Below are 27041 nucleotides of genomic sequence, written 5' to 3'. Positions count from 1 at the left end.
CTGTGAGAGATGTCAGAGAGCTTACTGCCTATGTTTTCTTCTAAGATGCTTATGGTTTTATGGCTTACATTTAAGTCTTTTATCCATTTTGAGTTTATTTTTGTGAATGGTGTAAGTTGGTGGTCTAGTTTCATTTTTTTGCAGGTAGCTGTTCAATTTTCCCAACACCATTTGTTGAAGAGGCTGTCTTTACTCCAACGTATGCTCTTATCCCCTTTGTCAAATATCAGTTGTCCATAAAAGTGTGGGTTTATTTCTGGGTCCTCAGTTCTGCTCCATTGATCTATATGCCTGTTCTTATGCCAGTACCAGGCTGTTTTGAGTACAATGGGCTTGTAGTATAACTTGATATCCGGAAGTGTGACATCTCCCACTTTATTCTTCCTTTTCAAGATTGCTGAGGCTATTTGTGTTCTCTTTTGGTTCCATATAAATTTTTGGAATATGTCTTCTATATCTTTGAAGTAAGTCATTGGTATTTTAATCGGTATTGCATTGAATTTATAAATTGCTTTGGGTAATATAGACATTTTAATGATGTTTATTCTTCCTAACCATGAGCACGGTATATGCTTCCACTTGTTTGTATCTTCCCTGATTTCTTTTATCAATGTTTTATAATTTTCTGAGTACAAGTCTTTAATCTCCCTGGTTAAATTTATTCCTAGGTACTTTATTTTTTTGGTTGCAATGATAAATGGAATTGCTTCCTTAATTTCTCTTTCTGACAGTTCATTGTTAGTGTATAAAAATGCCTCTGATTTCTGAGTATTAATTTTATATCCTGCCACCTTGCTGAATTAATTTATCAGGTCTAGTAGTTTTTCGACTGAGACTTTAGGGTTTTCTATATACAATATCATATCATCTGCAAATAATGATAGTTTTACTTCTTTTCCAATTTGGATGCCTTTTATTTCTTTTTCTTGTCTGATTGCTGTGGCTAGGACTTCCAGAACTATGTTGAATAAGAGTGGTAAAAGGGGGCACCCCTGCCTTGTTCCTGATCTTAAAGGGATTGCTTTTAATTTTTGCCCATTGAGTATGATGTTGGCTGTGAGTTTGTCATAGATGGCCTTTATCATGTTGAAGTATGTTCCCTGTATTCCCACTTTGCTGAGAGTTTTGATCATGAATGGGTACTGGATTTTATCAAATGCTTTTTCTGCATCTATTGAAATTATCATGTGGTTTTTCTCTTTCCTTTTGTTTATGTGATGAATCACATGACCAGCCTTGCCTCCCAAGAATAAATCTCTCTTGATCATGATGTATGATTTTTTTCATATATTGCTGGATCTGGTTTGCTAATATTTTGTTGAGGATGGCAAGGTTTCTTATCAGCCAGATTGCCTCTTTTACTTCTTCTTTTTTTTTTTTTTTTTGTATTTTTCTGAAGTTGGAAACGGGGAGGCAGTCAGACAGACTCCCGCATGCACCCGACCAGGATCCACCTGGCATGCCCACCAGGGAGTGATGTTCTGCCCATCTGGGGCATCGCTCTGTTGCAACCAGAGCCATTCTAGCACCTGAGGCAGAGGCCACAGAGCCATCCTCAGCACCCGGGCCAACTTTGCTCCAATGGAGCCTTGGCTGCCGGAGGGGAAGAGAGAGACAGAGAGGAAGGAGAGGGGGAGCGGTGGAGAAGCAGATGGGTGCTTCTCCTGTGTGCCCTGACTGGGAATCGAACTCGGGACTCCTGCATGCCAGGCCAATGCTCTTACCATTGAGCCAACCGGCCAGGACCAGATTGCTTCTTTTTCTATGGGGGGGTGTGTGGGGGATGGAGAGGGACTTGGTAACCGATTATCCTGCTAGTGCTTGACCAGAAAATACTAGACTCATTGATAAAGATTACATTTCTGGGAGAGGTTGAAATTGCAATTAGATCAGGTATCAAATCTAGGTTTGGCATCATGGGCTTTTAGTACGAGGGATGCCATTTGGGGTAATTCTCTCTTAAACAACCTAGAACTCCACATTTCAGAAAGGACTCCAAAAAACCAGCCTAATGTGGACGACGGTTCTCCACCAGCACCATCAAGGTATGGTGGGTTTAATTCTGTCAATTCACCCTTTATCTTCTTAATACAAGTACTCCAAAGCCTGCAGCAGCAGGAACGGTCAGTGTTCCCTTTCAAGTGCCAAGAATAACAATAGAAATTGTCTCCAAGGCCTCCTCCTTTGACCTAGAAACTCCTCAATGTCAGGCTCAAATTACTTCTAGCTGATTTCTCTTCTGTAGGCTGCAAGGTCAGAGTAGTCAAGAGTTAAAAGCAGCCTGACCAGGCGGTAGCGCAGTGGATAGAGCATTTGACTGGGATGCGGAGGACCCAGGTTTGAGACCCCTAGGTCACCAGCTTGAGCGTGGGCTCATTGAGCAAGGGGTTACTCAGTCTGCTGAAGGCCCACGGTCAAGGCACATATGAGAAAGCAATCAATGAACAACTAAGGTGTCGCAATGAAAAACTGATGACTGATGCTTCTCATCTCTCTCTGTTCCCATCTGTCTGTCCCTATCTATCCCTCTCTCTGACACTCTGTATCTGTAAATAAAATAAAATAAAATAAAATAAAATAAAATAAAATAAAATAAAAAGAAGAGTTAAAAGCAGTAGTTAAGAGCATGGGTCACCACCCTAGGGAATAAGATAGCTGTGTGACCTCAGGCAAATTGTTAACCTCTTCAATCATTAGTGTTCTCATCTGCAAACTGAGAACAATAGTAGTATCTAATTCACTGGGCTGCTGAAAGGAGTCAGTTAGGTAATGCTTAGAAAGCCTGGAGTAGGGCTGGATAACTGTCAGTTTTTACTATTATGCACTAAATACCGGAGAGAGTGGAAACTATGTCCAGGAAGGCAGGGGTCCCTCCAGAACAAAGGCGAAGCTTAAATGAGAATCTCTGCTTGGAGAAACTGCTGAGAACCAGCCCTCCCTGGGGAATGATCCCAGTTCCAGCTGAGTTTAACTCTCCCCGTGTCTGAGCCAAACTTCCTAACCTTCAGGAAATATCAGGATCACCTCGAGTTTGTTCACCATACATATTCTTAGAGCTCTTTCTCCAGGACTCCCTTCCAGGATTGGGGTGAGTCCAAGGGCTAGGTATCTTAGACAAAGACTCCACGTAATGCTCATTCAGAGTCTGAAACACTGCCCTGCCCCAGGAATAGGAAGACTTTTTCTGTAAAGCTCCAAGAGCATAAATACTTTGGCTTTGTGGGCCAAAAGTCCCTGTCACAACTGCTTGACTCTTCTACTGTAGCACAGCAGCTGAAGGAATTAAGTCAACGAAGGGGTGTGACTATGTTCCAATAATATTTTATTTACAAAGACAGGTAGGGGCCATATTTGAGCTGTGGGCCATACTGTGCCAGCTGCTGCTTTCTGCAGTCTATATCTCTTCTATATATAACCAATAAAGACACAGACATGGGTATTAAAAAAAAAGTGACATTTCTTTAATTTAAAATTATGACCTGGAAAGAATCAGTCCGTTTAAGTGATCCAGGCTTCTTCCTTCCTCTTTACGCCCGATTGGAACAGACACAATATTGGCTCAGATTGCCAACTCCAGAGAAAATCCAAACCAAATTGAAAATCCTCAGGAAGTCTTCAGTCTCTTCTGAGGAGTGGTGCCCAGATTGTGGCTGCCAGGGCTGGGCTGCTGCTTGCCAGCCATGTTGGGAAGAGCTCTTCTTCCACGGCCCAAGCCCTCACAGGCCTGATTCCCCTCCACTGCTCTGCAGCCCGCCCTGCACACGTCCTACACAGAGGGGCTGGTGACACGGGAATCACCTCCCAACTGTCTTTGGGGGCACCTTTCCATGACTGCAACGGTGCAGTGAGCAATTCTGAACGCAGATGCCCAGAAGGGCGGCACCTTCATTGTTTAGCTGAAAGCTAGCTGTCAGTCATGTGTGGTCAAGGTACCAGCAGCAAGATGGCAAACTTGGGAAACAAACTGAAAAGATGCAAGGATCTCAGCAGTTGATTCAATTTGCTTCTGAAAATGGAACAGATGACATCTGGTAAACCCCCTGCAAACAGGAGACAGCCTGGAACAGGCAAGGCACCACCTCCTTCAGGACCCCGAGGTCTGTCTGGTCTCCTGCGGCACGCCCACCTCACACATTCAGGGCCAATCAGGCCTGCAGATTCACCCAGCCAGCCAATGGGGTTCTCACAGAACTCCAGGCTCTGAACAAAGTGCGAAGAGGTCCCAGGTTTTGACGCAGCGCAGGTCTTTTTTTGCAGTTTTGGAAATACGCAGTCAACAGAGCAGAAAGGAGGAAGAGTGTGGCCAGAGCCGCCCTCCGAGATCCTGGAGCCTTCCCGGGGGAGGGGGGCCGTAGGCAGAATAAATACAACTGGCTTGAAGCAAGCTTCTGGAAGGAGCCAACAGGCCACCACAAACCCACTGCAGTGGGGCAACAAGTGTTCACACTGGTTTGTTTTCTCTAAAATTTATAGCACCCAAAGCCTGATACTTGACCTGAGTCCAAAACAGTTGGAACAAACCACTAAGGGGCAACCTGGGACACAGTGAAAGACCAGATGGTGGCGAAGCCATCCCCAGCACACACAGCACTCCTGAGCCTGGTGGGCCATGACCTAGGTGTATGGCAGAGGCGGTCCAGGGCACTCCTGAGGGCCCCTGCTGTGCACAGGGCGGGGAAGAGCTCGTGGTGGAGTTAAATAGAGTCCCCTGAGAACTGAGATGCAGTGTGGAGAAAAGGGTGAGGTTTCTCCCAGGCCCAGTGACTCTGCCTTCCAAGGGAGGAAGAGGGTATTGCTGTGCTCCTGCTGGCACCACTGACATAATCTTACTCAAAAGGATGGCACTGGGGGGCAGGGCATTTTAGCACAGAACCCTGTGGTATGATAATTCCTCAGCAAGAGCCATCCTTACCAGTGTCCTACACTGAGTCTAGGTCATGTCACAAGCCCTGGCTCATAAGGACACATGTCCTATTACTAGTGCCTGACCCCCAGCTAACCAGTCTTCAGGTTCTTAACAAGGCAGCTCGAGTGGCGGGGGTAAGACAGTTTGAGTCCCAGGACCCCAACAAGTACCTCTTCCCAGTCTCCTTTCTTTCTCAGAAATACTGGGCCCCCTAAATGTCTATTAAAGATGGAGCTGTCCATGTGACTGACCCTAGCCAAACGCCAGTCACAGAACCCACTTACAAAAAACCACATGGTGTCATCCAATCACAGCAGAAGGCTGGCTCGACCCCTGCCCTCACTGGATGATGCTGTCTGGCTGCCCATTCTGGGCCACCTGTCCAGGGTCAGAGGTGGGGGCAGGGCTGGGTGTGTTGCTCTGTAGGTAGCGGCGGAAATCTTTGATCATGGGCCGGAGGACTTGGATGAGCACGCTCAGGGCCGCCTGGGTGCCCTCCATGGCCTGAGCCTGGCGCTCCTGGGCACAGGCCTGCACCTCTTGTGAGCGGCGTATCATCTGCAGCAGGTCGTTCTGCTGCTCCAGGTGCTGGGCGATCTCCTTCACATGCAGGTTAGTGACCCGCTGCTCCTGGATCAGCTTGGCCGAGTTGAGGGCGATGCGGCTCTTGAGTGCCTGTGGCTTTACTGAGGGGTCAGTGTGCTGGGCAATCATCTCCACAGGGGCCTCTGCTGGCAGGGCTGGGGGCTCCTCGGCCGTGCAGTACTCGACCACTCCCTCCTCCAGTGTGTGATAGGTGGTCTCTGTGGGGACTGTGGGAAGAGCAAAGGCAGTGTCAGGCCACTTTCTAGAGAGAGTGAAGCTGGCCACAAAGGGTGGAGAGGAGGCCATTAGCCCTATTCTGGGGAGTTCAGGACTCCTCTGGCTCTATAGCTATTCACGTACCTAACTAAATCTAGAATCCAAGGGGTTGGGATTTTAATCTATTTGGTAACCAAAGGGTCAGTCCCGTATCTGGCAAAAGCAAAGACGCTAATAATAATACTAGCAAAACATTTAGAACAACTACTATGTGCTAAGCCCTTTGCACTCATTAGCTCGATGAAACCTCATGACACCAAAAGGTAGGTCCTGTCATGTTCATTTTCAGAGACCAGGAAATAGACTCAGAAACATGGAGTGACTTGCCTAAGGTCACACAGCTTGTTCAGTAGGTGCAGGAAACAAACCCAAGTCTCCCCAATACCAGAGTTCATAGTGCTCAATACCACCCCCACTGGGATGCTTCTGGCTAATAATGGCAGGGCCGTATGCTCTCCATGATGCCAATCAATACACAACAGGCATCTTGGGTCAGACTCTGCATGAGCTGTCTGTAGCTACACTAGTCCTGCCTCCTTTAGTGCCTTCTTGACTTCTTCTCTCTCTCTCTCTCTCTCTCTCTCTCTCTCTCTCTTTTGTATATTTCTGAAGTGATAAGCTGGGAGGCAGAGAGACAGACTCCCACATGTGCCCGACTGGGATCCACCCAGCATGCCTACCAGGGGGTGATGCTCGGCCCCTCTGGGGCATTGCTCCGCTGCAACCAGAGTCATTCTAGTGCCTGAGGCAGAGGCTATGGAGCTGCCCTCAGCGCCCAGGCCAACTCTGCTCCAATGGAGCCTTGGCTGCGGGAAGTGAAGAGAGATGGAGAGAAAGGAGAGGGGTAAAGGTGGAGAAGCAGATGGGTGCTTTCTACTCTCTATGGCCAGGCAGAAAAGGAGGTGTGAGTGGGCCAGCAAAAATACCCAATAAATGCCTCCTTGATCACCCGGGTCAATGGGATACCTAAAGGTTCCTCCTGTTCCAGAACAGCAATTGATTTAGGCCAGTGTTGGATCCCTTTCCCATCTCAATATCCTTGAGAAATATGACACTGTGGGCGATGGCACTCACATACACCCAATTCCCTAAAGCCCCACTGAGAATCACTGACTGGTACCATTTATAGCCCAGCACAAGGAAGCAGTTAACAGATTCCAATGTAAACCCTTATCTGAACTAAAGTTCAATCCAAGCCAGTTTCATTGTTATTCACAGTTGAGAACCTTTGAAGAGATTCTGGGTGGGCTATTTGGGCCTCCATCCGTAGGGTTAAAGCCAATCTTCTCTACCCTTCAATGCCAACATCAACTGTGTGTTCTCACTCTAACAAAGAAGCCCCCTTTCTCCTCTAAGTCTTAGGTTCTCCCAACTGACAGTGTAGTTACCCACAAGTCTTATCTGTCCTATTAGACGACAACTGGCCTCTGTCTTAGACACCTTGGCAATCCCAGTGCCAACCACAGGGTTTGGCATAGAATAAGTGTTAATGTTTGATAAGCAAATGAATGAGTAGATGAACACCAGGAACCCTGAGGTTCCTCAACTGTGCCTGACGAATGTTTGCTGCACTGAACACCTGGAATGTCTCTGTCCAGAATCCATGTCTGATTTGGGCCTTATCATTCTAATCTATTTACCCATTCAACAAATATATCCTGACTGCTTACTATGTACTGGGCCTGGTGATAAGTCCCGTAGGGATATAAATGTGGTCTCTGTCTTCAAACACAGTTCAATCAAGGACATGAACAGTGGCAACACACAGTTGAGAGCAATCCAGCTCATCAGAAGTCCAGACCGTGCACTGAGGAAGTCCCAGAGAAAACAGGGTCACCTGTCTGGGGAGCTTTTGGAAGGGCTCATGGTCTTCCAAGACTCCTGTCTGGCCTTTGACCCTTTATAGTCCACCTTCCCTAGGCTGCCCCATCTCTCACTGGCCCTTCCCATTTATGCATGTTGGACTGGGCAGGAAAGGTCACTCACTCTGCGTCAGGGTGACCGTGGCTGCGGCTGCAGTAGCCGTGGGTCCGAGGGCCACGGGGTGGATCTCTGTGGTACTGGGCAGGCTGATGATGGTGGCCTCGCCCAGCAGATTGCAGATGCGCTGTTGCATGGGGGTGAGCAGTACGGGGGCTACAGCTGGGCCCCCACCGCTACTGCTACCACCTGTCCCTGGCCCACCAGCTCCATCTTCCTCAGTGGACCCTGGAGCCTCGCCACCCTCCACAGCTGCCCGGACCTGGGCAACTTTGCGGCGGACCTCGGTCTTGAGATCAGACCACTTCTTCTTGACCTCAGGCAGCTCCCTGCGGCAGGTGGCCACAGCGTTAACCCTTCTCAGAATGCCGTGCCAGGCCGCGCTCTTGGCAGCCAGAGGGACCCCGGCGTTGAAGTGGTTCACCAGCAGGTGCTTCTTCAATTCGAGCTCTTCCACGATGATCTCCACCTCTCGCTCAGAGAAGTTCATCTTTCTCTTCTTGGCTGGGACAGCCATGGCATCTCCTTAGCTCTCTTTTTAAAGAGAGTATAATCCTTTCAACTGTCCAGATCCTCTTCTCTTCTTCCTCAGCCTCGCCCCTCACCCACCCCCTTAACATGGAATAGGTCGGGCTTGCCCAAGGCCAAGCACCAGGCCTTTGGGAACCCCCTCGTTACGCAAAGTACGTAGGGCCCAGCGCCGACCGGCCCAGCCGAGGCCAGCCAGCGGCGTAATGGCTTCCTGAATCTGCCTCTTCCGCCGGGTTGTGCGGAGATCCGCCCACTTCCCCTCTTCCCGCCTCCCAGTGCTTCTCCAGGAGAACCCGCCCTCCCGGTTGGTCGCGGCTTAGTGTCAGGTTGCTCATTGGTTCTCTTGCTCTGTCGCTCATCTACAGAGCACGCCTACTTACTGGAACTGGCTTGACTATTGGTCTAAAGGTGTGTCTGTTGCTACAGAGCGCTCTGCCCAGAGTTTTCATTAACTTCCATTGGAAAATCATTGTTATTCAATCATCAGTATTACGACTATTAGGATATTTAAATTAAGCTAGTTTATTGATGGTTTAGGGAATTAGACTATCAAAACCCGGCCTCCTGAGGATTCCTCATGCTTTCCGCTTGAGCTGTTGGCCAATTCCACACACGAACGCAAACTGGTTTGAGCTGCAGCTCACAGTTACTCCTCACACAAATCCTATCTCCCACAGAAGACTACGATCTCTTCGTACACAACCTCTCCTATCCTTACGATTCTAAAGTCTAAACAGAATTACCCAATGGAAATTGGATACGGAGCTTTCCTTCTGCCAATCACATTGCTTCTGCCTATACCCGGAGTGATTTCCACTCTTCGTCCCGACTCAGCCAATCCTCGTCCCCCTCAGTTTGAATCTGCCCCAGGCTGAGCCGGAATCGCCCCGCCCCTCCATTGATCCGCGTAGTCTAGGCGCCTATGCTGAGGCTCCGCTCCTCCGGAGGGGTAGTCTCGGCCTGTGACTGGTCCGCGGTGAGGATGGGGGCGTGGCCAGGGCGGCGGGGCGGCGGGGCGGGGCTCCCGGAAGCAGCCCCTCCCGCCAGTTTGCCGGCATCTCGGAGCCCGCGTTTGCCGTCTGAGGACCTCCGCGTGTCTTCCGCGTTCTCCTAGCTGCCCGGCGCCCCTGCCTCGCGCCCGATGGTGAGCAGTGTGTTGTGCCGCTGCGTGGCTTCCTCGCCGCCGGACGCCGCCGCCGCCGCCTCGTCCGCCTCGTCGCCCGCGTCTGTGGACCCGTGCGGCGGCGCCGTCTGCGGGGGCCCGGACCACCGGCTGCGCCTCTGGACCCTTTTCCAGACGCTCGACGTCAACCGCGACGGCGGCCTGTGTGTCAACGACCTGGCGGTGGGGCTGCGACGCCTGGGACTGCACCGCACCGAGGGCGAGCTCCGGGTAAGCGGCTTGCAACGCCTGCGCGGGTGGGGCGGCGTCCCAGACTACGGGGGGGGGGGGGGGTTCCGGGTGACAGACCGGGACCTCTTGATGACAGGTCTGAGCAGCCTGGCTTCTTGGGCAGCCCCTCAAAGCCTGGCAGGTCTGCTGGACGGTTGGGTGGGACCACCGAGTGACAGATGGGTACACCATTCATGCTCCAGTGGGAGTGGAGCTCCTTCTTGAACTCTGTGGGCGCTTAGGCCAGGGGGAAAGGCTCTTCGTGGGCACAGGTGCGTACCCTCTGGACTTCCTGGTGGACGGAAAGCCCCTTCCTGCTCCGGCTTTCCCCAGAATAGAAGGGCGAGTCTTAGAAGTCTGCCTTTCCTCACCTCCTGACTTCAAGGTTAAGCGTGATACACCCCCTTACTGGTTCATCCACCCCCCTCCAGCGGCCTCCCTCCCTTCCCCTCTGGTTTCCATGCCAGCCCGTGGGCTCTGATCTGGTGCATGTCAGAAGCATGTGGGAGTTGGAAAAACTGGGAACTGGGGTTTTAGGCGGATCTGTGGTGGTGTGGGTGGTGAGGACTGACAGTTCTCCTGGTTTGGGCTCATCTCTGTTGACGTGCTTATCCAGAAGGTGGGATTTATGATCTCTTGCAGTTGGCAGGTCATGAAAGAATCGGAGGGAAAATACTTCCGAAAACTGAAAGTGTCACACACCTTGGAGGGGACATTTTACTCTTGTTCAGGAGTGAGCTCTGGGAAGAGGGGGATGGAGAATGGCCGTCTCCAGGCCTGCTAGCAGAAGTGCTGTCCTTATAGGATCCTTAAGCGGAGGCTGTTTCTTCTTCTCTAATGGTGTGTTTCTCCCTCCGAGTTTGTAGCTGTAGCTTTCCTTTCCCAAGTATTTCATTTACTTGTGGAGCCTGATTTACAACCTGGAGGTGGACTACTAAGTACTTTACCTAGTAACCTTTTTCTCTTATGTACATAAAACAATTAGAGAATCTCACAGCCAAGTATGAAAAAAATTGGTAAAATGTCAGAGAGTTAAGCCTGACCAGGCAGTGGTACAGTGGATGGAGCATCGAATTGGGATGTGGAGGACCCAGGTTCGAGACCCGGGGGTCACCAGCTTGAGCGGGGGCTCATCTGGTTTGAGCAAGGCTCACCAGCTTGAACCCAAGGTCACTGGCTTGAGCAAGGGGTCACTTGATCTGCTGTAGCTCCCTGGTCAAGGCACATATGAGAAAGCAATCAATGAACAACTAAAGAACTTCAAGGAAGAATTGATGCTTCTCATCTCTCTCCGTTCCTGTCTGTCTGTCTCTATCTGTCCCTTTCTCTGACTCTGTCTCTGACACACAAAAAAAAGATGTTAGAGAGTTAAATCAATTTTTTTGGTCAGGCAGTGTACATAATGCATTTTTAACTCATGTCCAAGATATCTTGGATTAACAGCCAGTGTATTTAACCTGCTTAGGATCTGCCTAGGAAGAAGACCGAGAATAGCACTATGCAAGATAGAATCATTGGATTAAATCCAAGAGGTTGAGACAACTTTTTTTTTTTTTTAAAGTTAAACTTTTACACAAAATGGCAGTGTGAGTTACTTGGAAAGATAGTGTGGCTAGATTCAGAGGGTCTGTTGTGCCTTATGGGCGTAGGGAGGTGTGGGCCCAGGTTTACCTACCCGCTTGGCATATGCTTCCAGGCGCATGGAGTGCACCTGGCCGTGGGAGTGAATTTAATGTTTATGCTCTGCTTAGTGCCTCAACTAAAGTCACACTGTTCTTGCAATTCATGGCACATCTGATACTGATCTTAATCCATTTTTGGGGCAGTAAATTTCTAAGGGCAAATAAGGAGAAAGTGATCATTTTTCTTTTTAGAGTTGAAAGAAACCTTTTTGATTAACCAAAGGCTGCCTAGTGCCTTGGTCACGGTGGCTCTAAAATTTTTGTCTCTGTGACTGACCTAAGTTCTATGATATGAAACAATTCTTTTTATTCTTTTGGTGTATGGATTTAGTATGGACTCAATTTCGACAACTGTAGAGAAGTACAAGTCAGTCTTCTGGCGAATGGTTTAAGTATTCTAAGAGGGACGTTCTGCTTTGTTGTAAATAACTGGGCAACAGGAAGACAGCCTGCCTCATGAACCACTTCCTGTTGAAATAGTACCAGTATTAGTTACATACATAAAAAGCAGCATTGCAGTTTTGCAGAACTAGCAAAGCCAAAAGAGATTCAGGGGCCCCTTGGCTAGAAAGGGGTCATCTGTCATGGGAACAGGTGTTGAAAAATACATCAAACTTTGGCAGCTTCTTCATATGACCCTTAGGACCAGTCTGAAATGCTAGGGCTTGCTCAGGAAATAGCTGGGAGTGCTTATCAGTGGGTGATGGGTGAACCCAAGCCATGTGACTATCAAAGTTTCTTGCTAAACTTACAACAGGTTAGGTCAAGTTTTCTTTAGAAATAAACCTACAATTTTTGGCATCTGCCCTTTTTTTTCTTTTCCCCAGAAGAATTTGGGACAGTCGAGGAAAAATTACTTAATGTGGAAGTGGGCAGAAAAACTGGTGGCAGCCAGCCAGGGAAATTTTCTTTGGAAAGGACATGTGAGCGAGAAGCATGTTCTGTGACAAGAGAAAGGAAGGGTTTTTTAAAGAAAGAAAAAAAATGGCCTGACCTGTGGTGGTGCAGTGGATAAAGCGTAGACCTGGAAATGCTGAGGTCGCCAGTTCAAAACCCTGGGCTTGCCTGGTCAAGGCACATATGGGAGTTGATGCTTCCAGCTCCTACCCCCTTCTCTCTCTCTGTCTCTCTCTCCTCTCTCTCCCTCTCTCTCTCATTGTCTCCCTCTCTCTCCTCTCTAAAAATGAATAAATAAAAAAAGAAAAAAAAAAATGACGACAGCGGTAGTGACTTTGGGAAATGAGGCTTCAGCTGGAGCTAATTATAGCATTGCCTATTTAAGGCATTTTCATGTGACCAAACAAAATCTTTGTCTTAAAACAAATTTAAAACATAGGTTATAATTCAGGCAGCCAATTAGAGGAAGAACCCAAGATGTAAATTGTTTTCCCTTTAGCTGAAGTTTGTGGGGCTCTCCTAAGGGACTGGTGTTTAATGCAAGTGAGAATTCTAGAAAGTGTTGTGGTTTGCTGATTTAGAGACTTATATATACACCAGCTAGTTTAAGCCTCACACGTAGTAACTTTGTGAAATAGGCAAGTTAGTGATTTCACCTCATTTTACAGAGGACGGAACAGAGGTTCAAAAACACCATAAAATAGCCTCAAAACTCACTTGACCACTGAGGAATTAGGCCTCAGAATGAACTGGAACCAACTTCTGATTTGTGCTCCACTCTGCTTTAATTATACTAGTTGTTTCTGAGGGGCATGAAGAAGCCATGAGGGAGAACTTGAGAAAGATGAGAAGAGATCCATTTAGAACCCTATCTGTTTTTCTCAAAATAGGTGTCAAGATTATACAGATTATCCTGTCAAAGAATGAGAATCCACCCTGCCCTAATTCTCTCCTTGACCTGAGCAGTGTACATGAGGCAATCTCTGTTGACTTGAAATAATTGAATGGACGATCATTAAAGTCAAGTTGGTATTACTTAATCAGACAATACTATTAAACTCTGTACCTTTTAAATGTGTGGCCATTTGCGGGGGAGCTGGCCTTAGATAATACAGTCAATGTTAAAAAAGAGCTTTTTCATTGAAAAGACATAGACATCATTTAGTACAATGTCCCATTAGAAAAAGAAAAATGTTATTAGCAGCTTAGATTAAGTTCATATATATTAAACCGATTGTGTTATACTGTTGCAAAATTGGTTTCTAGCTTGAAGTAATTATCATGAAGGTATGATTTTTGAAAAAGAAAGATTTAAAAAAAATTAGTTGCTATTTGGAAAGGTGGGGTCAAGTCCCCTGATCCTAAGACCAGGTGAAAAATAAGACTATAACCTGAGTAGGCCTGATCAGGAGCTTCGGTTGGATGAATTCCTTTAATGTTGAAAGAGCCCTTCATTGTTGAAGTTTCACAGAAACCACAGGGGAATGGGAGAAATATTTTGCTGGTGTTCATTTCTAGTCCAGCTGAGTACAGCCGCAGGTTGAATTCAGTGAGCAGAGGTATACTTACAGAGGGCTAGTGTCATTAAGTCGTGGCAGGCTTTTCATCTTAACCATTTCTTCTTATACTGATGTGAATTTGGTAGAACCGAAGAATTTGGTCTGGGGAGGATCACTGGTCCTCATGGGCCAGTCTCCTACCAGTGTGGGGAGCATTCCTCCTGCAGCATCCTTTACAGGTGACCAGCCAGCCCATTCCCTTGTGGACTTATTTGGGGTCACTGTGAGTACTTTCTATGTCAGACTGAAGTCTGTCTGCTTGTATCTGCTTCCATTTGCCCCAAATTTACCTTCAGGAGCAGTACACAAAAGTGTTCTAAGGGCCCTGTAAGTATCTGAAGACTCAACTTCCTATGGTCTCTGCTGCTATAGAAACAGTGGGTATCGCCTGGCCTGTGGTGGCGCAGTGGATGAAGTGTCAACCTGGAACGCTGAGGTTGCCAGTTCGAAACCTAGGGCTTACCTGGTCAAGGCACATAAGAGAGTTGATGTTTCATGCTCCTCCCCCCCCTCCTCCCCTCTCTAAAATGAATAAATCTTAAAAAAAAAAAAATGAGTTTCATCATAATAAGCTATTCACACCTTTCACAGTCCCTCATCTGAGGCTGTGTACCAGGTAGTTAATGAAGAGAACATACCTTCCTTGGAAACATTACACTAAGCGAAAGAAGCCAGTCACAAAAGACCATATATAATATCCATTTATATGAAATTCCAGGATAGGGAAAGCCGGAAACCGAAACTAGATTAGTGGGGCGGGAGGAGAATGGAGAGATAGGAAGGTGGGTGATAACTAAAGGGTTTGGGGGTTTGTTTGTTTTTTGAGCCAATGAAAATGTTCTAAATTGGCGATAGTTGCACATATCCCAGGAGGAAAATTGCTTCTGCCTCTCTTATGCTCCAGGCCACAGGGCTGCAACCTGACTTCTCCCTTGCCACTGTGCTAGCTGGAGTCACAGTGGGTGTCTGCAGCCATTGTCCCTGTCCTGCCCCCCATCCTGCCTTTTCTACTCATTCTAGTACACCCACCTTCAGATAGCCCAGTGTGTGGATATTTCAGGCCTGTTTCTGTCTTGAGCGCAAGGGATCCTTGCTGAATTCTAGTTGTCTGACTAGTAAGTTTAACAGGAGAAATGATGAAGTCTTCTTGCTCCACCATGATGCTGATTTCACCCCCAAAACTGTTTTTAAGGTGGTTTTTTTAATTGATTAATTTGAGAGAGAGAGGAAGGGGTGGGGAGAGAAATACTGATTCCACTTACTTGTGCATTCATTGGCTGATTCTTGTATGTGCCCTGACTGGAGATTGAACCCACAACCTTGGCATATTGGAACGAGGCTCTAAGCTAAGCTACCTGGCCAGCTGAGCATTTTAAGACCCCTGATGGGGCTCAGGAAGCAGTGACTGAAATGATAGGTACGTTCTTCCTAATGATGGGATATGGAAGACTCAATACAATATCTAAAAGAAAGGTTTTGTTGTCTTGAAGATGCACCTTCCTTTGAAGTAAATAAATGAATAACAAAGATAGGACTTGAGGAGCTTCTTATCTGCTTTCATTTCTTGGCATGGCTTTCCTGGAAGCTTGACTTTCCCAGGGTCAGAGGCGACACTGGAGATGGTTGGTGGCTGTTCTGTCCCTGCTGTTGCTTTGTGAAGCTTTCGCATTCCATCAGACTCTGAAACACAAAGAACACCCACCACTGACCCCATGTGAGACAGCTCTCAAAAGCCACAGAAATGCGGGGGGGGGGGGGGGGGGGAGGTGACGCAGAGAGAAGGTACTTTATTTTAAAAATGATCTTAGAGAGAGATAAAGGGAGGGTGGGAGCGGGAAGCATTAACTCCTTTACCAGGCAAGCCCAGGGTTTCAAACTGGCGACCTTAGCATTCCAGGTCAATCCTTTATCCACTGCACCACCACAGGTCGGGCTGGAGAAGGTACTGTAGTTTAGATCAAGTGTAAGTGCAAACTGTTAAATCCTTGTTTGTAGGTCTGACACAATTGAAGAGTCCTGTTGGGGGAAACCAGCCAGCTAAGGTGCTCACCTTCGTCAGCCTGTTGGCCTTTTCCCCATCTCACATGTAGAGTGCTGCTATCACCTTAGGTTAATGCTTTGACTGAGTTTCAACTATAGAATGTTAGAACTGGAAAAGTTTTCAGTGTTCAGTCCACATTTTGTAGCAAGTGCGATAGTGTCTGGTAAGTCGTTTTATAGAAAAGTGCCTTTTCTGAATTGTAGGAGCTGGCTTGGTTAACCCTTTGAGTGGTACAAACGTTCGTGTACATCCTCGTGCCTCCTGACCATCCAGAGTATGATCGTACAAAAATTTTTATTTTAAAAATGTATAAGGCAACATTTAAAAAGTCAAATGTATATTCTTCTTGTTTCCATAAATTGGTTATCAAACAAACACGATTTTAAGTTAATAAAACTGTAACTGGAACTAATTTCATTTTTTGAAAAATAAAAACAACTCACTCCCTGGGGTCAGTGAGTATGAAAACAACTCACTACTCAAAGGGTGTTAAACCAGTTACTCTCACACAGTCCTCCCGCCGAGGAGGCAGCTGTTGGGCCTTCACACCCCTGTCCCAGACGGTCTCTCTGTTGTCCTCCTGGGTGCCAGCACGTGAGCTATGTTTGCACTCTTGCAGATGATCTCAGTTTTCTGAAGGAGAATCATATTTTCATAAGAGAAGAAAATAAGAGAAATTGTGCTGTTTGTTTTTCTCTTTCTTTTTTTTATAAGCAAAAGTTTATTTAAATAGTCACAGGTAGAAGTGAGGCATCGAAGAAATGGGTTCAGGAAACAAGTGACAGAAGCAAAGAGGGGTCCTTGGAGCTCAGGAGAGACGGCAGTAAAGGTAATGGGCCTGCGGCGGGGTGGGCGGTGGGGACAGGAGAGGGGAGAGGCTTGGCACGCTCCCAGCAGGAGAGCGCTTTGCTGTGTTTCTAGGTGGTCTCTTCTCGCTTCTGCAGAACTTTAACTTACATGTTACATCTCAAAAGCCTACACCTAGGCCCTGGCCGGTTGGCTCAGCGGTAGAGCGTCGGCCTGGCGTGCGGGGGACCCGGGTTCGATTCCCGGCCAGGGCACATAGGAGAAGCGCCCATTTGCTTCTCCACCCCCACCCCCCCTCCTTCCTCTCTGTCTCTCTCCTCCCCTCCCGCAGCTGAAGCTCCATTGGAGCAAAGATGGCCCGGGCGGTAGTCTGTCTGACTGTCTCTCCCCGTTTCCAGCTTCAGAAAAAATACAAAAGAAAAAAAAAAAAAAAGCCTACACCTAGCTCAACTAAAATTAGCTTAGTTTTATACCCTTCTAATTTTATTTTAGGTAAAAGAAAAAGACGTCCCTGTTAATACGCATTGACCTTGAACTTGGGACCTCGATGGGGACTGGCTTTCACCACGAGTAATGCCATCCAAGAGACTGTTTTCTCTATAATAGACTTCTCTTTCTCTTCCACATTCATAAGGCGTTTTCAGGGAGTTTTGTCAAAACTAGAATTTCCAGTTTTAATTCCTAACTCTGAATAAGGGGAATTTCATCTTTTTTATTACGGCAGCTGTCATCTTCGATGCCTTGGTTTCATTTGTGCCAAATGAGGTGCATCCTTGGCTCCTCGTGGTCTAATTGTGGGCTGTTCAATAGTCCTGCCTTGAGCATCCTGAAACCCGGCTGCCACGGGGCCACGCAGGGCGTAGCACCTAAGCTACGTGATTTATGTCGGAGGAGAGCAGCAGGCACCTGCTGCAGCTGCACCTTTGAACTAATAAATGGCTACCGCATACCAATGTGTGTATAAAAGGTCCTTCATGTGCTTGCAACTATACTGTCCTGAAAGAGCTTAGAAAACAGGGACCTCCTTGAACATACTCAAGTTGACATATATAAATTTTTGTCCTAAGTTTAATAGCTGCAGAGATATATATACAGTAGTTACTGGCATATTGTATATCTGCTTTAAATGTTTTTGTTTTTTCTTTCAGTTTTGGTTCTGCTTCTGGTTTTGCTCAAAAGCTTAGTTTTGCAGATTTGAGTTACTCTATTTATGGAACATGCCCTCCTTGTAATCTAATTGGCCCGGCCAGTTTTCACTTTCAAATCAAATCATTCTGGCTTTCTGTCAGGTAAAATCTGGCCTCATTTCTCAATTTAAAAAACAAATGTTAAGAGTCATCCTTCTGATAACATGGTTTTGGAAAATAATATTCCAAGATAGATAGGTAGAAAGGAGTTAAACTAGTAGACATTAGACAGGGAGCATTGCCCTGGAGTGAGTCATGGGAGAGCTTTCTGCCTGTTTTATAAGATTCTGTATCATGCTCTAGGGACACTTACCCCTGGGCAGTTAGTTCATCAGGGTAATTTGGAATGGGTTCCCGCTGGGCACCCATTCCACTAGAGCCTCTTGTTTACTCTGAAAAGGATGGAAGATCCTGTGACTCACTTTTATTCAGCAAGTTTTTTATTTTCTAGATTTTAGAAGAATGGGTTACTTCTGCAGGTGACTAGCCTCTTACTACCCAGTTGCTGTTGATATTTATAAACTCACAAGAGGATTGTGCTTGCCCGCCCTGTCATCAGATATGGGTGGTCCTTCAAACCCAGAAAAGCTAAGCATGGTAGGGTTGTCTTATAGTAGTAGTGTGTAATCCAGAAGAAATTAATGTTCTACCAGATACTGCTGGTTTAGGTGATGCTGCTGTGTAAGGAAAGAGATACACTGTATTACCCATGAGGAAATCAAAGCTCCAAGAAAAGGGGTTTTTATTATTATTTTTTTTTTTTACAGAGACAGAGAGAGAGAGTCAGAAAGAGGGATAGATAGGGACAGAAAGACAGGAACGGAGAGAGATGACAAGCATCAATCATCAGTTTTTCGTTGTGACACCTTAGTTGTTCATTGATTGCTCTCTCATATGTGCCTTGACCGTGGGCCTTCAGCAGAACGAGTAACCCCTTGCTTGAGCCAGCAACTTTGGGTCCAAGCCGGTGAGCTTTTGCTCAAACCAGATGAGCCCGAGCTCAAGCTGGCGACCTCGAGGTCTCGAGCCTGGGTTCTCCGCATCCCAGTCTGACGCTCTATCCATTGCGCCACCGCCTGGTCAGGCTAGTTACTTATCTCTTAAAGAGATTTAAAGAAAACACTCCTTTGCATTTACCCCTACAGTTACCATTTCTGGTGCTCTCCGTTCCTTCCTGTACAGCCAGGTTTTCATGGCTGCATTTTAATTGTATGTTTAACATATTTTGTGAAGCAAATTTGCTGTGATAAATTCTCCCAGTTTTCATATATCTGAATTTTGCCCCTTTTTGGAAGGTATTTGTCCAGGTTTAGAATTCTAGGTTAACAGTTTCTGATGGGAAGTCCCCTGTCATTCTCTTTGTTCCTCTGTATGTAATGAGTATTTTTTTTCTCTAGCTACTTTTAAGAAACTTTTTTTATTACTGGATTTCAGAAATTTAATTGTGGTATGCCTGAGTGTAGGTTTGTTTTTTCCGTTTTTTAGTTTTTTGTTTTTTTTTATGCTTGGTGTTTGTTGAGCTTCTTGGATCTGTGGATTTGTAGTTCTCAATAAATTTTTGGGAAAACTCTCCTCTTTCTACTTAAAATAGTTTTTCGGTCCCTGCCTTTATGGATTCCAGTTATGTGTATATTAGCCTGTTAGCAGTTTTCCTACAGCTCACTGATGCTCTGCTCATTTTTTGGTTTTGTTTTTTCCCCTGTATTTCATTTTGGAAAGGATCTGTTCAAGTTCATCAGGCTTGTTGTAGAATCTGCTGTTAAAATCATCCTGTGTATTTTTCATCTCAGACATTGTAGCTTTCATCTGGAGTATTTGCAGTGTCTCTATTAACATGCTTGATCTTTCCACTAGCTTCTTGAGCATATGGAATACAGTTACGACTTTTAATATACTCATGTACTAATTCTATCAATATGCCATTTCGGTCAGTTTCCATTGATTTCTGTCCTCATTAAGGGTTATCTTTTTCTGCTTCTTTGCATTTCTGTTAATTTTTTTTATTGGATCTTATCTTTTTTTGTCCCTGCATGTATTAGTTCATATAATGTTCTTCAGCTTTATTCTGGGATGCAGCTAAGGTATTTGGAAACAGTTTGAGCCTTTTGGGGGCTTTTTTTTTTTTTTTTTTGGTATTTTTCTGAAGCTGGAAACAGGGAGAGACAGTGAGACAGACTCCCGCATGCGCCCGACCGGGATCCACCGGCTCGCCCACCAGGGGCAACGCTCTGCCCACCAGGGGGCGATGCTCTGCCCCTCTGGGGCGTCGCTCTGCAGCGACCAGAGCCACTCTAGTGCTGGGGCAGAGGCCAAGGAGCCATCCCCAGCGCCCGGGCCATCTTTGCTCCAATGGAGCCTTGGCTGCAGGAGGGGAAGAGAGAGACAGAGAGGAAGGAGGGGAGGGGGTGAAGAAGCAAACGGGCGCTTCTCCTATGTGCCCTGGCCGGGAATCGAACCCGAGTCCCCCGCACGCCAGGCCAACGCTCTACCGCTGAGCCAACCGGCCAGGGCCAAGCCTTTTAGGGCTTTTTAAAAGTTTTGTTAGTGGGGCAAGAATAGCTTTTTCTGTAGGGCTAGTGTTGCCTCACAATCAAAACCCTCCAAGTACCTTTTTTTTTTTGTATTTCTGAAGCTGGAAACGGGGAGAGACAGTCAGACAGACTCCCGCATGCACCCGACCGGGATCCACCCGGCATGCCCACCAGGGGCGATGCTCTGCCCACCAGGGGGCGATGCTCTGCCCCTCCAGGGCGTCGCTCTGCCGCTACCAGAGCCACTCTAGCGCCTGGGGCAGAGGCCAAGGAGCCATCCCCAGCGCCCGGGCCATCTTTGCTCCAATGGAGCCTTGGCTGCGGGAGGGGAAGAGAGAGACAGAGAGGAAGGAGGGGAGGGGGTGGAGAAGCAAATGGGCGCTTCTCCTATGTGCCCTGGCCAGGAATCAAACCCAGGTCCCCCACATGCCAGGCTGATGCTCTACCGCTGAGCCAACCGGCCAGGGCCCATAGCCCTTTTTTTGTTCACAGTTATTGAGTGTTCTCTGTACAGTTCGAAGAGCTTTACATATCTAATTTAGTCTTTAACCAACTCTGTGAAGTAACAATATGGTTTTGTTACTATTCCCATTTTGCATATAAGGATGTTAAAGCACAGAGAGGTTGAAATAACTTGACCAAGATCGCACAGCTAGTAAGTCATGGCCAGGACTTGAACCTGGGGTCTGTCTCCAAAGACTATACATTTAATCAATATACAAAACTGCTTCTAGATAAGGTCATTCTTAGCTTGGCCATCTTGCTTTCTCTTCTTGTGTTTCTTTATTTAAATAATTGTATGTATGTATGTATACCTGGCCATGCATGCTCATGATTTGGTTTCATACAATTTGAGGATGTTCAATAAAAATAAATCTCCCATCTGCCTTTCTCCACTCAGACCCTCAAGTTCCTTCCCTGAAGAGTGTTAACTTAAAAATAAAAGGCCAGAGTGAGAGGCAACAAGCATTTATTTGAGATTCAAAAGAACAGATATTCAGGAAGCACTGATTCAGGCAGAAACCCAAATAGTGATCCGATTAGGAGGTAAAAGCAAAGGGTATTTATGACAAAGGGAAGGAGCGTAATTACATGAATAGAAGGAAGGAATTTCTTTTTCTTTTTTTTTTTTTTAATTTTTCTGAAGTTGGAAACGGGGAGGCAGTCAGACAGACTCCCACATGCGCCCGACCGGGATCCACCCGGCATGCCCACCAGGGGGCGATGCTCTGCCCATCTGGGGCGTTGCTCCGTTGAAATGAGAGCCATTCTAGCGCCTGAGGAGAGGCCATGGAGCCATCCTCAGCACCTGGGCCAACTTTTTGCTTCAATGGAGCCTTGGCTGCGGGAGGGGAAGAGAGAGACAGAGAGGAAGGAGAGGGGGAGGGGTGGAGAAGCAGATGGGTGCTTCTCCTGTGTGCCCTGGCCAGGAATCGAACCCGGGACTTCTGCACGCCAGGCTGACGCTTCTACCACTGAGCCAACCGGCCAGGGCTAGAAGGAAGGAATTTCTATGGGAACTTTTGTACCTGCAGATAAACTTACATGCTAATTCTAAAGATTTCTTTCATTTTCAGTCTGGTAATTATAGCAAGTGGTTGTTTGGAGTATAGTATTGCTTTAGGCCCAATCCAAAGGTTAATTTGCCCAGTTTTAACCTTCCAAAGGTTTGAGAAATACAGCCTGCAAGACATTTCTTCTGGGACGGCAGCTGTGCCTCCATTTTGAAGAGGCTCCACTTATATTAGTTTTTACAAAGTAGGTATAGAGCTGCCTTATTCTTATGAACAGCTGCATAGGCTCCCACTATATGGATGGGCCATAATTTATGTAACCACTCCCCTTTTAGAGGACTTATAGTTGTTTCCAAACTTGTGCTATTTTAAACAAGGTTGCAAAAAATATTTATATTTGATCACATATACTATATGTGTCACACATATCATATATATGTACATGTAACTTCTCAATACTTGCCAATATAGCTACAAGATAAAGTGCTTAAAGTGGAATTGCTATGTCAAAGGGCTTGTGCTTTTGAAATGTTGGTAGCTATGACTAAACTGGTCTTCAGAGGTAGTACTGATGTACGTGCTCATAGCATTATATGAAGTTGTACGGTTCCTTATACTCTTCCCAACACAGTTAAACTTTCTTCATGTGTGTTTTTAAAATATTGGTTATGAACACTGTTTCAAAGGGCCACCTTTATGAAGTATGGCAGTAGTTGGTCCCTACATTTGTGTGCTAATAATTTAAGAAATACATGAGCAAAAATTAATTGCCTTGTGTTTACTCAGTTCAGTCTGTAGATTTAATCTGTTCCTGATTCCGGGTGCTAAGGCTAGAAAGATCTGTTACTTACTTGGTCTCGGCCCCCAAGCAGCTCACCATGTGCAGAGAGACACAGAAAAAGAAGTAGTTATGATATGGAGTGCATGTGTTACACGTGGTTGGAGAGAATGGGATCACAGGACAAGGAAAAGTGTTGCTAGGTGTCTTGGGAAGTGTTGCCAGGACTCTGGATCATGTAAAACTTGGTGGTGAATGTCATGCCAGAAACAACCCAGGCAGAGAGGAGGAGGTTGAGCCCCTGCGGCTGAGCCAGCACTGGGTGCGTTAGGTGAGCCGGCAAGCCCATCTGGAAGTTGCCATCAGCACCTCCCTGCAGAAGTGCTGGGCTGCAGGCAGGCAGGCAGGCAGGCAGGCAGGCAATTGGCTGTCTGTGATTGGAGGGACGTTGCTGGGATAATGAACTTGGTAGTGTCGGCAGAGGTGATTGGCCGCGCCCTGCTGCAGTGAGAATGCAGACTGGATGCTCGGGTCTTCCCTTGTGTGATGATCATTAGTTGAGCGAGGACAGTTGAATAATTGGGAGCTTGAAGTTGCTTCTGCCTCCGGGAGAGGTCTTTTGGGCTTACTGCTCTTTTCTTTTTTAAAAAAAGCCCGACATTTGATAACCATTTACTTGCAGAAGTGAGTTTTTATTGAAGAAGCTCCAGCTGCTCCCTGCTCGTTGCCAGCTGCCTGGCGGGGCTCTGAGAGTAAGCTATTTCTCAGGCCAGGCACGGCAGCAGTGCTAGCAAATTTGAAAGAGCAGGAAACAGCCACTGCATGCAGAGCCTTCAGCCGTACAGCTCCCCAGGCTAGTCTTCCCAGCAGCTGTGTAGCCAGTGACCCTTGGTTTTGTGGTCACATTCCTCCTCAAAAGTGACCAGTCACCGGCAGCGACGTTGGGAGAAAGCCGTGATGTTGCAGATGCTGTGGCATTTTCTCTCTAGCTTTTTCCCCAGCGCTGGGTGCCAGAGCTCCAGAGAGGGGAGCGATAATGAAGTCAGAGGCACCCCAGCTCCCGCTCGGGGAGACCAGATGTCAAGCTTTTTGGGGAAACAGGACGGCAGGGCTGAGGCTACGGAAAAGAGACCCACCATTTTGCTGGTGGTCGGACCTGCAGAGCAGTTTCCTAAGGTAATGGCAACCTCACAGGACCTCTTAGTTTAGGAACTGGTCTAGGAACATTTTCCTGGAAAAAAACTGGAGAGTGGGGAGGAAGAGAGAACTTGCGAATCAGTCAGTTTGGTATTGGGGACCGGGAAGAAGTGTTAAGACAATAAAGATACCCAGATCTGTAGCCCAGAATCTTTCTGTGGCCACTGTAAAAGCTTTATTACCCTATTATGACCCACTTCAGTGTGGCCATTGGGGAAGGAAGGTTCAATGCAATAGAAGATTTGCCTTAGATTTGTCATTTTGGCCCCAGAAAGCCATTTGAACGTAAGCGACAAACAATTACGCTGTCTTATGTCTTCATGTATCTGAACAATTCAGGGAGGATCGACCTAAGTTGGCAATAGAGTGGACCTTCAAAGTTGAACCCAAGAGCCTGGAGCTGGTCAGGGCCGATCTGTCCTGCATCCTGAAGGTCAGACCCCTGGCCTTGGCGGGCAGAGTGCCTTTGGGTCTGGGAGGGAGGGAATGGTCAGAGGAGAGGCTGGAGTTTCAAGGTTGAGAGGCCCATGCCTCTCTTGGATCTGCGGGTGGGTCTGTTGAGTGCCAGGGCCTTCCGTCCATCTCGTGCCCTGAGCATAGGTTATCTCATCTGATCTCTGCCAGAGCCAGGGTAAGTGGTGGCACCCCCATTTCACAGATGAGGACACTGAGGTGCAGAAAAGTTAAGTAATTTGTCCAGGGATAAACAGTTAAGTAGGGGTGGAGGTGTAATTTCACCCCAATCTGTCTGGAATTTTGCCCTGAATTGCCTCACTTCTTTCCCTTAAGAGAGCAGGGGGTTTTTTTGTTTGTTTGTTGACACTGTACTAGGTAAGATAGTATGGCCCTCCCTAAGTAGCGTCTGAGGCTAATACATTTTTATCACCACAGTTGCTTTAAGCAAACCTGGTTCCCCTCACTTTTGCAACATCATGCAGAGTTAGTGACCGAGTTTGTCCAAGAAAGCAGTTTTTAGTGGGACCAGTCAAGTTCTCAGGATTAGAGTGGAAAGTGCCATCTGGCTGAGATTTCTCCTGCTTCCAGTAGGAGTGACCTTGTTCACTTCCTGAGCTTTGGTTATTTTAAATCTTTTCTCCGTTCTCAAGATAAAAACCAACTAAAGAAGGAGACTCTGCCCTGTGTCTGACACATAGTAGATTCCTAAAAATATTTGTTGAATTGCTATGTTTTAGAAATAAATGTTCATTTTTCCATTGCTAAGTGGGAGGGACTTTTTATGCAACAACTTTTGCTATCTTTTCAGATTAAGCTTTGAGGAAAATCCTTTATTTATAATGAGCTTGTCCTGGTCGGCAGGAATCTGCAAGTCTGTAGTATGCTTAAAGATGTGCTTCAAGAAGTGTCACTTTAAAGTCATCTACTTTTGACTTTAATAATTAACTGCTCTGTTTTCTAGACTCATACTGGTACCTCTTGCCAGCCCTCCCCCAGGGTGGGCTCGAATCAGGACTTTCTGCTCTGAACAGCTTAGTTCCTGGCCTGCAGACTCGGGGGTTAAAAGGGGCTGACCTTGAGACGCACACCTTTCCCTGGCCCAGGAGGGAGACAGAGCAGCTGGCTGGGGGATGGCGGGAGCTCTAAGAGGGAGCGGTTTGGTTTGAAGCAAGAAAGCAGGCACATCTGGGGAGTGTGGACTCCTTAAAAGAAGATAACCTGAGAATTGGAATAGTAGGGTTTCTGCAGCCCATGTCCTGTCCCAGTGCAGCTGCTCTGGAAGGTGGGCTTTGGAGTTTGTAATCACTGGCTTTTGGGGCCTGGCCTCACTCTTTCTCTTAGGAATAGGCTCCCCAAACATTATGGAAACCTTAGGGAGAAGTTCACGTTGGTTCTCAGGCTTCTCAGTTTCCCAGCAGCACGACTTTGTTTGGCTCTCACTTCCTCTGTCTAAATATGTCTGCTAGTGAGTCAGGTTCCTATGAGCTTTTATTCTAGGAACTGTTCCAGTTTCCCCTTTATCTTCATCTGACTGTTAATCTGCTGTTGAAGAAAAAAGCCATTAGTCTGGAGTGGGAGGTGCCCTCAGCAGCATCCAAGCTTTCAGGTCCTTAGGGGCTGTCCTCTCAGAAGCCCAGAGCATTTTGCTTATTGTGTGTCTGATTGCCAAGTGTAGGCAGTTTCATTGGAAACCAGCTACACTGGGCTGTCATGGCAACCTAATCGTCAAATGATACTGCAGCCACAGAGGCAAATGAGGTTTGAGAGCCGAACCGGAGGGTGGGGCTAGAACAGCCGGATGCTGGCAGGTCTTATTTGCATATTAATATTTGGACTTGATCTGAGTCATTGCAGAGGAGGGGGAATACTTTATGACCTAATGCTACACTCCCTAAGGTAGCCTACCTGCCCTAGTCTTACTCATGGCCTTCTGCCACTTATAGGAAGCACCTGTTAGGCTGGCATGAAGCAGAGTGAACAAGGAAAGCTTGTGGTGGCATTGGCCAGTTTGAGGACGAGAAGATGCTCGGGATACAGAGTTGATGAAATCTGACACCACTAAATTCGAAGGGATCTGGAGTTGCTGCCATTTTCCGGAATACTAATTGTTACGGAGAGGAAACAAAAGTAGATCTGGGTCACTGAATTAGAATAAGAGAGAGAGAGGAGTGGTAGGTGGCGGAGGGGGAGAGACAGCAGATACTTGGGATCCTAAAGAGCCTGAGCTCGTGGGAAACATCGGGAATTTAGTCTTCTTCCTTACTTGTATTTCTTATATATGTTCTGAAGCAGTAACACAGAAACTGGTTTTGTTCTTTTTGGCTAAGGCTATGCTTAAACTGGTTTAGCTAATGCCTTTCCCACACAGCTGCCACCCTCCTGTTTGAGCTGCTGCGTACCCTAGTTCTCAGTGTCAGCCTGACAAGTGTTCTTTGGAAACTGATTCTAAAATCTTCTTTTGGCAATGTTGAGTTGGGTTTGGGTGCTCTGTTTTGTGGCTGTTGTAATAAGAGGCAGGCCCTGAATGAGACTCAGCCCCACCATCAACAGGCCCTGGGGCCTCTGCTCATCTCGAGATTAAGGAGTGACTTCAGAGCCCCTTTGGTCCCACTGTCTACAATTCCAAGGGTAAAGTACTTCTGACATTAGGTGCCTGGAGACTGGCGTGCTTGGGAAGAACCACAATTTCTCTGTGAAAATGGAGTTCTGTATGACCTGTTA

The 27041-nt window shown here is 46.9% G+C and overlaps 2 protein-coding genes and 1 non-coding gene across 6 annotated transcripts in view; 1 reads left to right on the top strand and 2 right to left on the bottom strand.

Annotated features, from left to right (window-relative positions):
- Positions 1-3350: 3350 nt before the first annotated feature.
- On the bottom strand, positions 3351-8500 carry NAIF1 (nuclear apoptosis inducing factor 1). The gene is made up of 2 exons (XM_066256098.1): positions 7754-8500; positions 3351-5718 (listed from the first exon to the last, which is right to left on the bottom strand). Exons 1-2 carry the CDS (start codon positions 8262-8264, stop codon positions 5246-5248), a joined length of 984 nt encoding a protein of 327 aa, XP_066112195.1. The 5' UTR covers positions 8265-8500; the 3' UTR covers positions 3351-5245.
- Positions 8501-9330: 830 nt separating this feature from the next.
- Positions 9331-27041, top strand: part of SLC25A25 (solute carrier family 25 member 25) — a 31741-nt gene continuing 14030 nt past the window's right edge. The window contains exon 1 of one of the 4 annotated variants that reach the window (XM_066256094.1): positions 9331-9671. In XM_066256094.1, coding sequence (XP_066112191.1) covers positions 9420-9671 — 252 coding nt within the window. In that variant the 5' untranslated portion in view covers positions 9331-9419. Of the gene's footprint in view, positions 9672-23283; positions 23844-27041 lie in introns of those variants that run through there. The other 3 variants (XM_066256092.1, XM_066256095.1, XM_066256093.1) reach the window with 3 other exon arrangements.
- Positions 24685-24823, bottom strand: LOC136327429 (small nucleolar RNA SNORA66). The gene has a single exon (XR_010729647.1). It is a non-coding gene; the product is annotated as a small nucleolar RNA SNORA66 (small nucleolar RNA).

The sequence above is a fragment of the Saccopteryx bilineata genome, chromosome 2, assembly GCF_036850765.1.
Source record: "Saccopteryx bilineata isolate mSacBil1 chromosome 2, mSacBil1_pri_phased_curated, whole genome shotgun sequence".
NCBI classification, from domain to species: Eukaryota; Metazoa; Chordata; class Mammalia; order Chiroptera; family Emballonuridae; genus Saccopteryx; species Saccopteryx bilineata.
Note: the sequence above shows the minus strand (reverse complement) of the source record. Positions and strands in the feature narration are given on the sequence as shown.

Coding starts and splice junctions, on each gene's coding strand:
- NAIF1 (XM_066256098.1), bottom strand. CDS start 8,264: ATGGCTGTCCCAGCCAAGAAGAGAAAGATGAACTTCTCTGAGCGAGAG. Junction 5,719..7,753: donor CACGGTCACCCTGACGCAGA/GTGAGTGACCTT, acceptor CTCTTCCCACAG/TCCCCACAGAGACCACCTAT.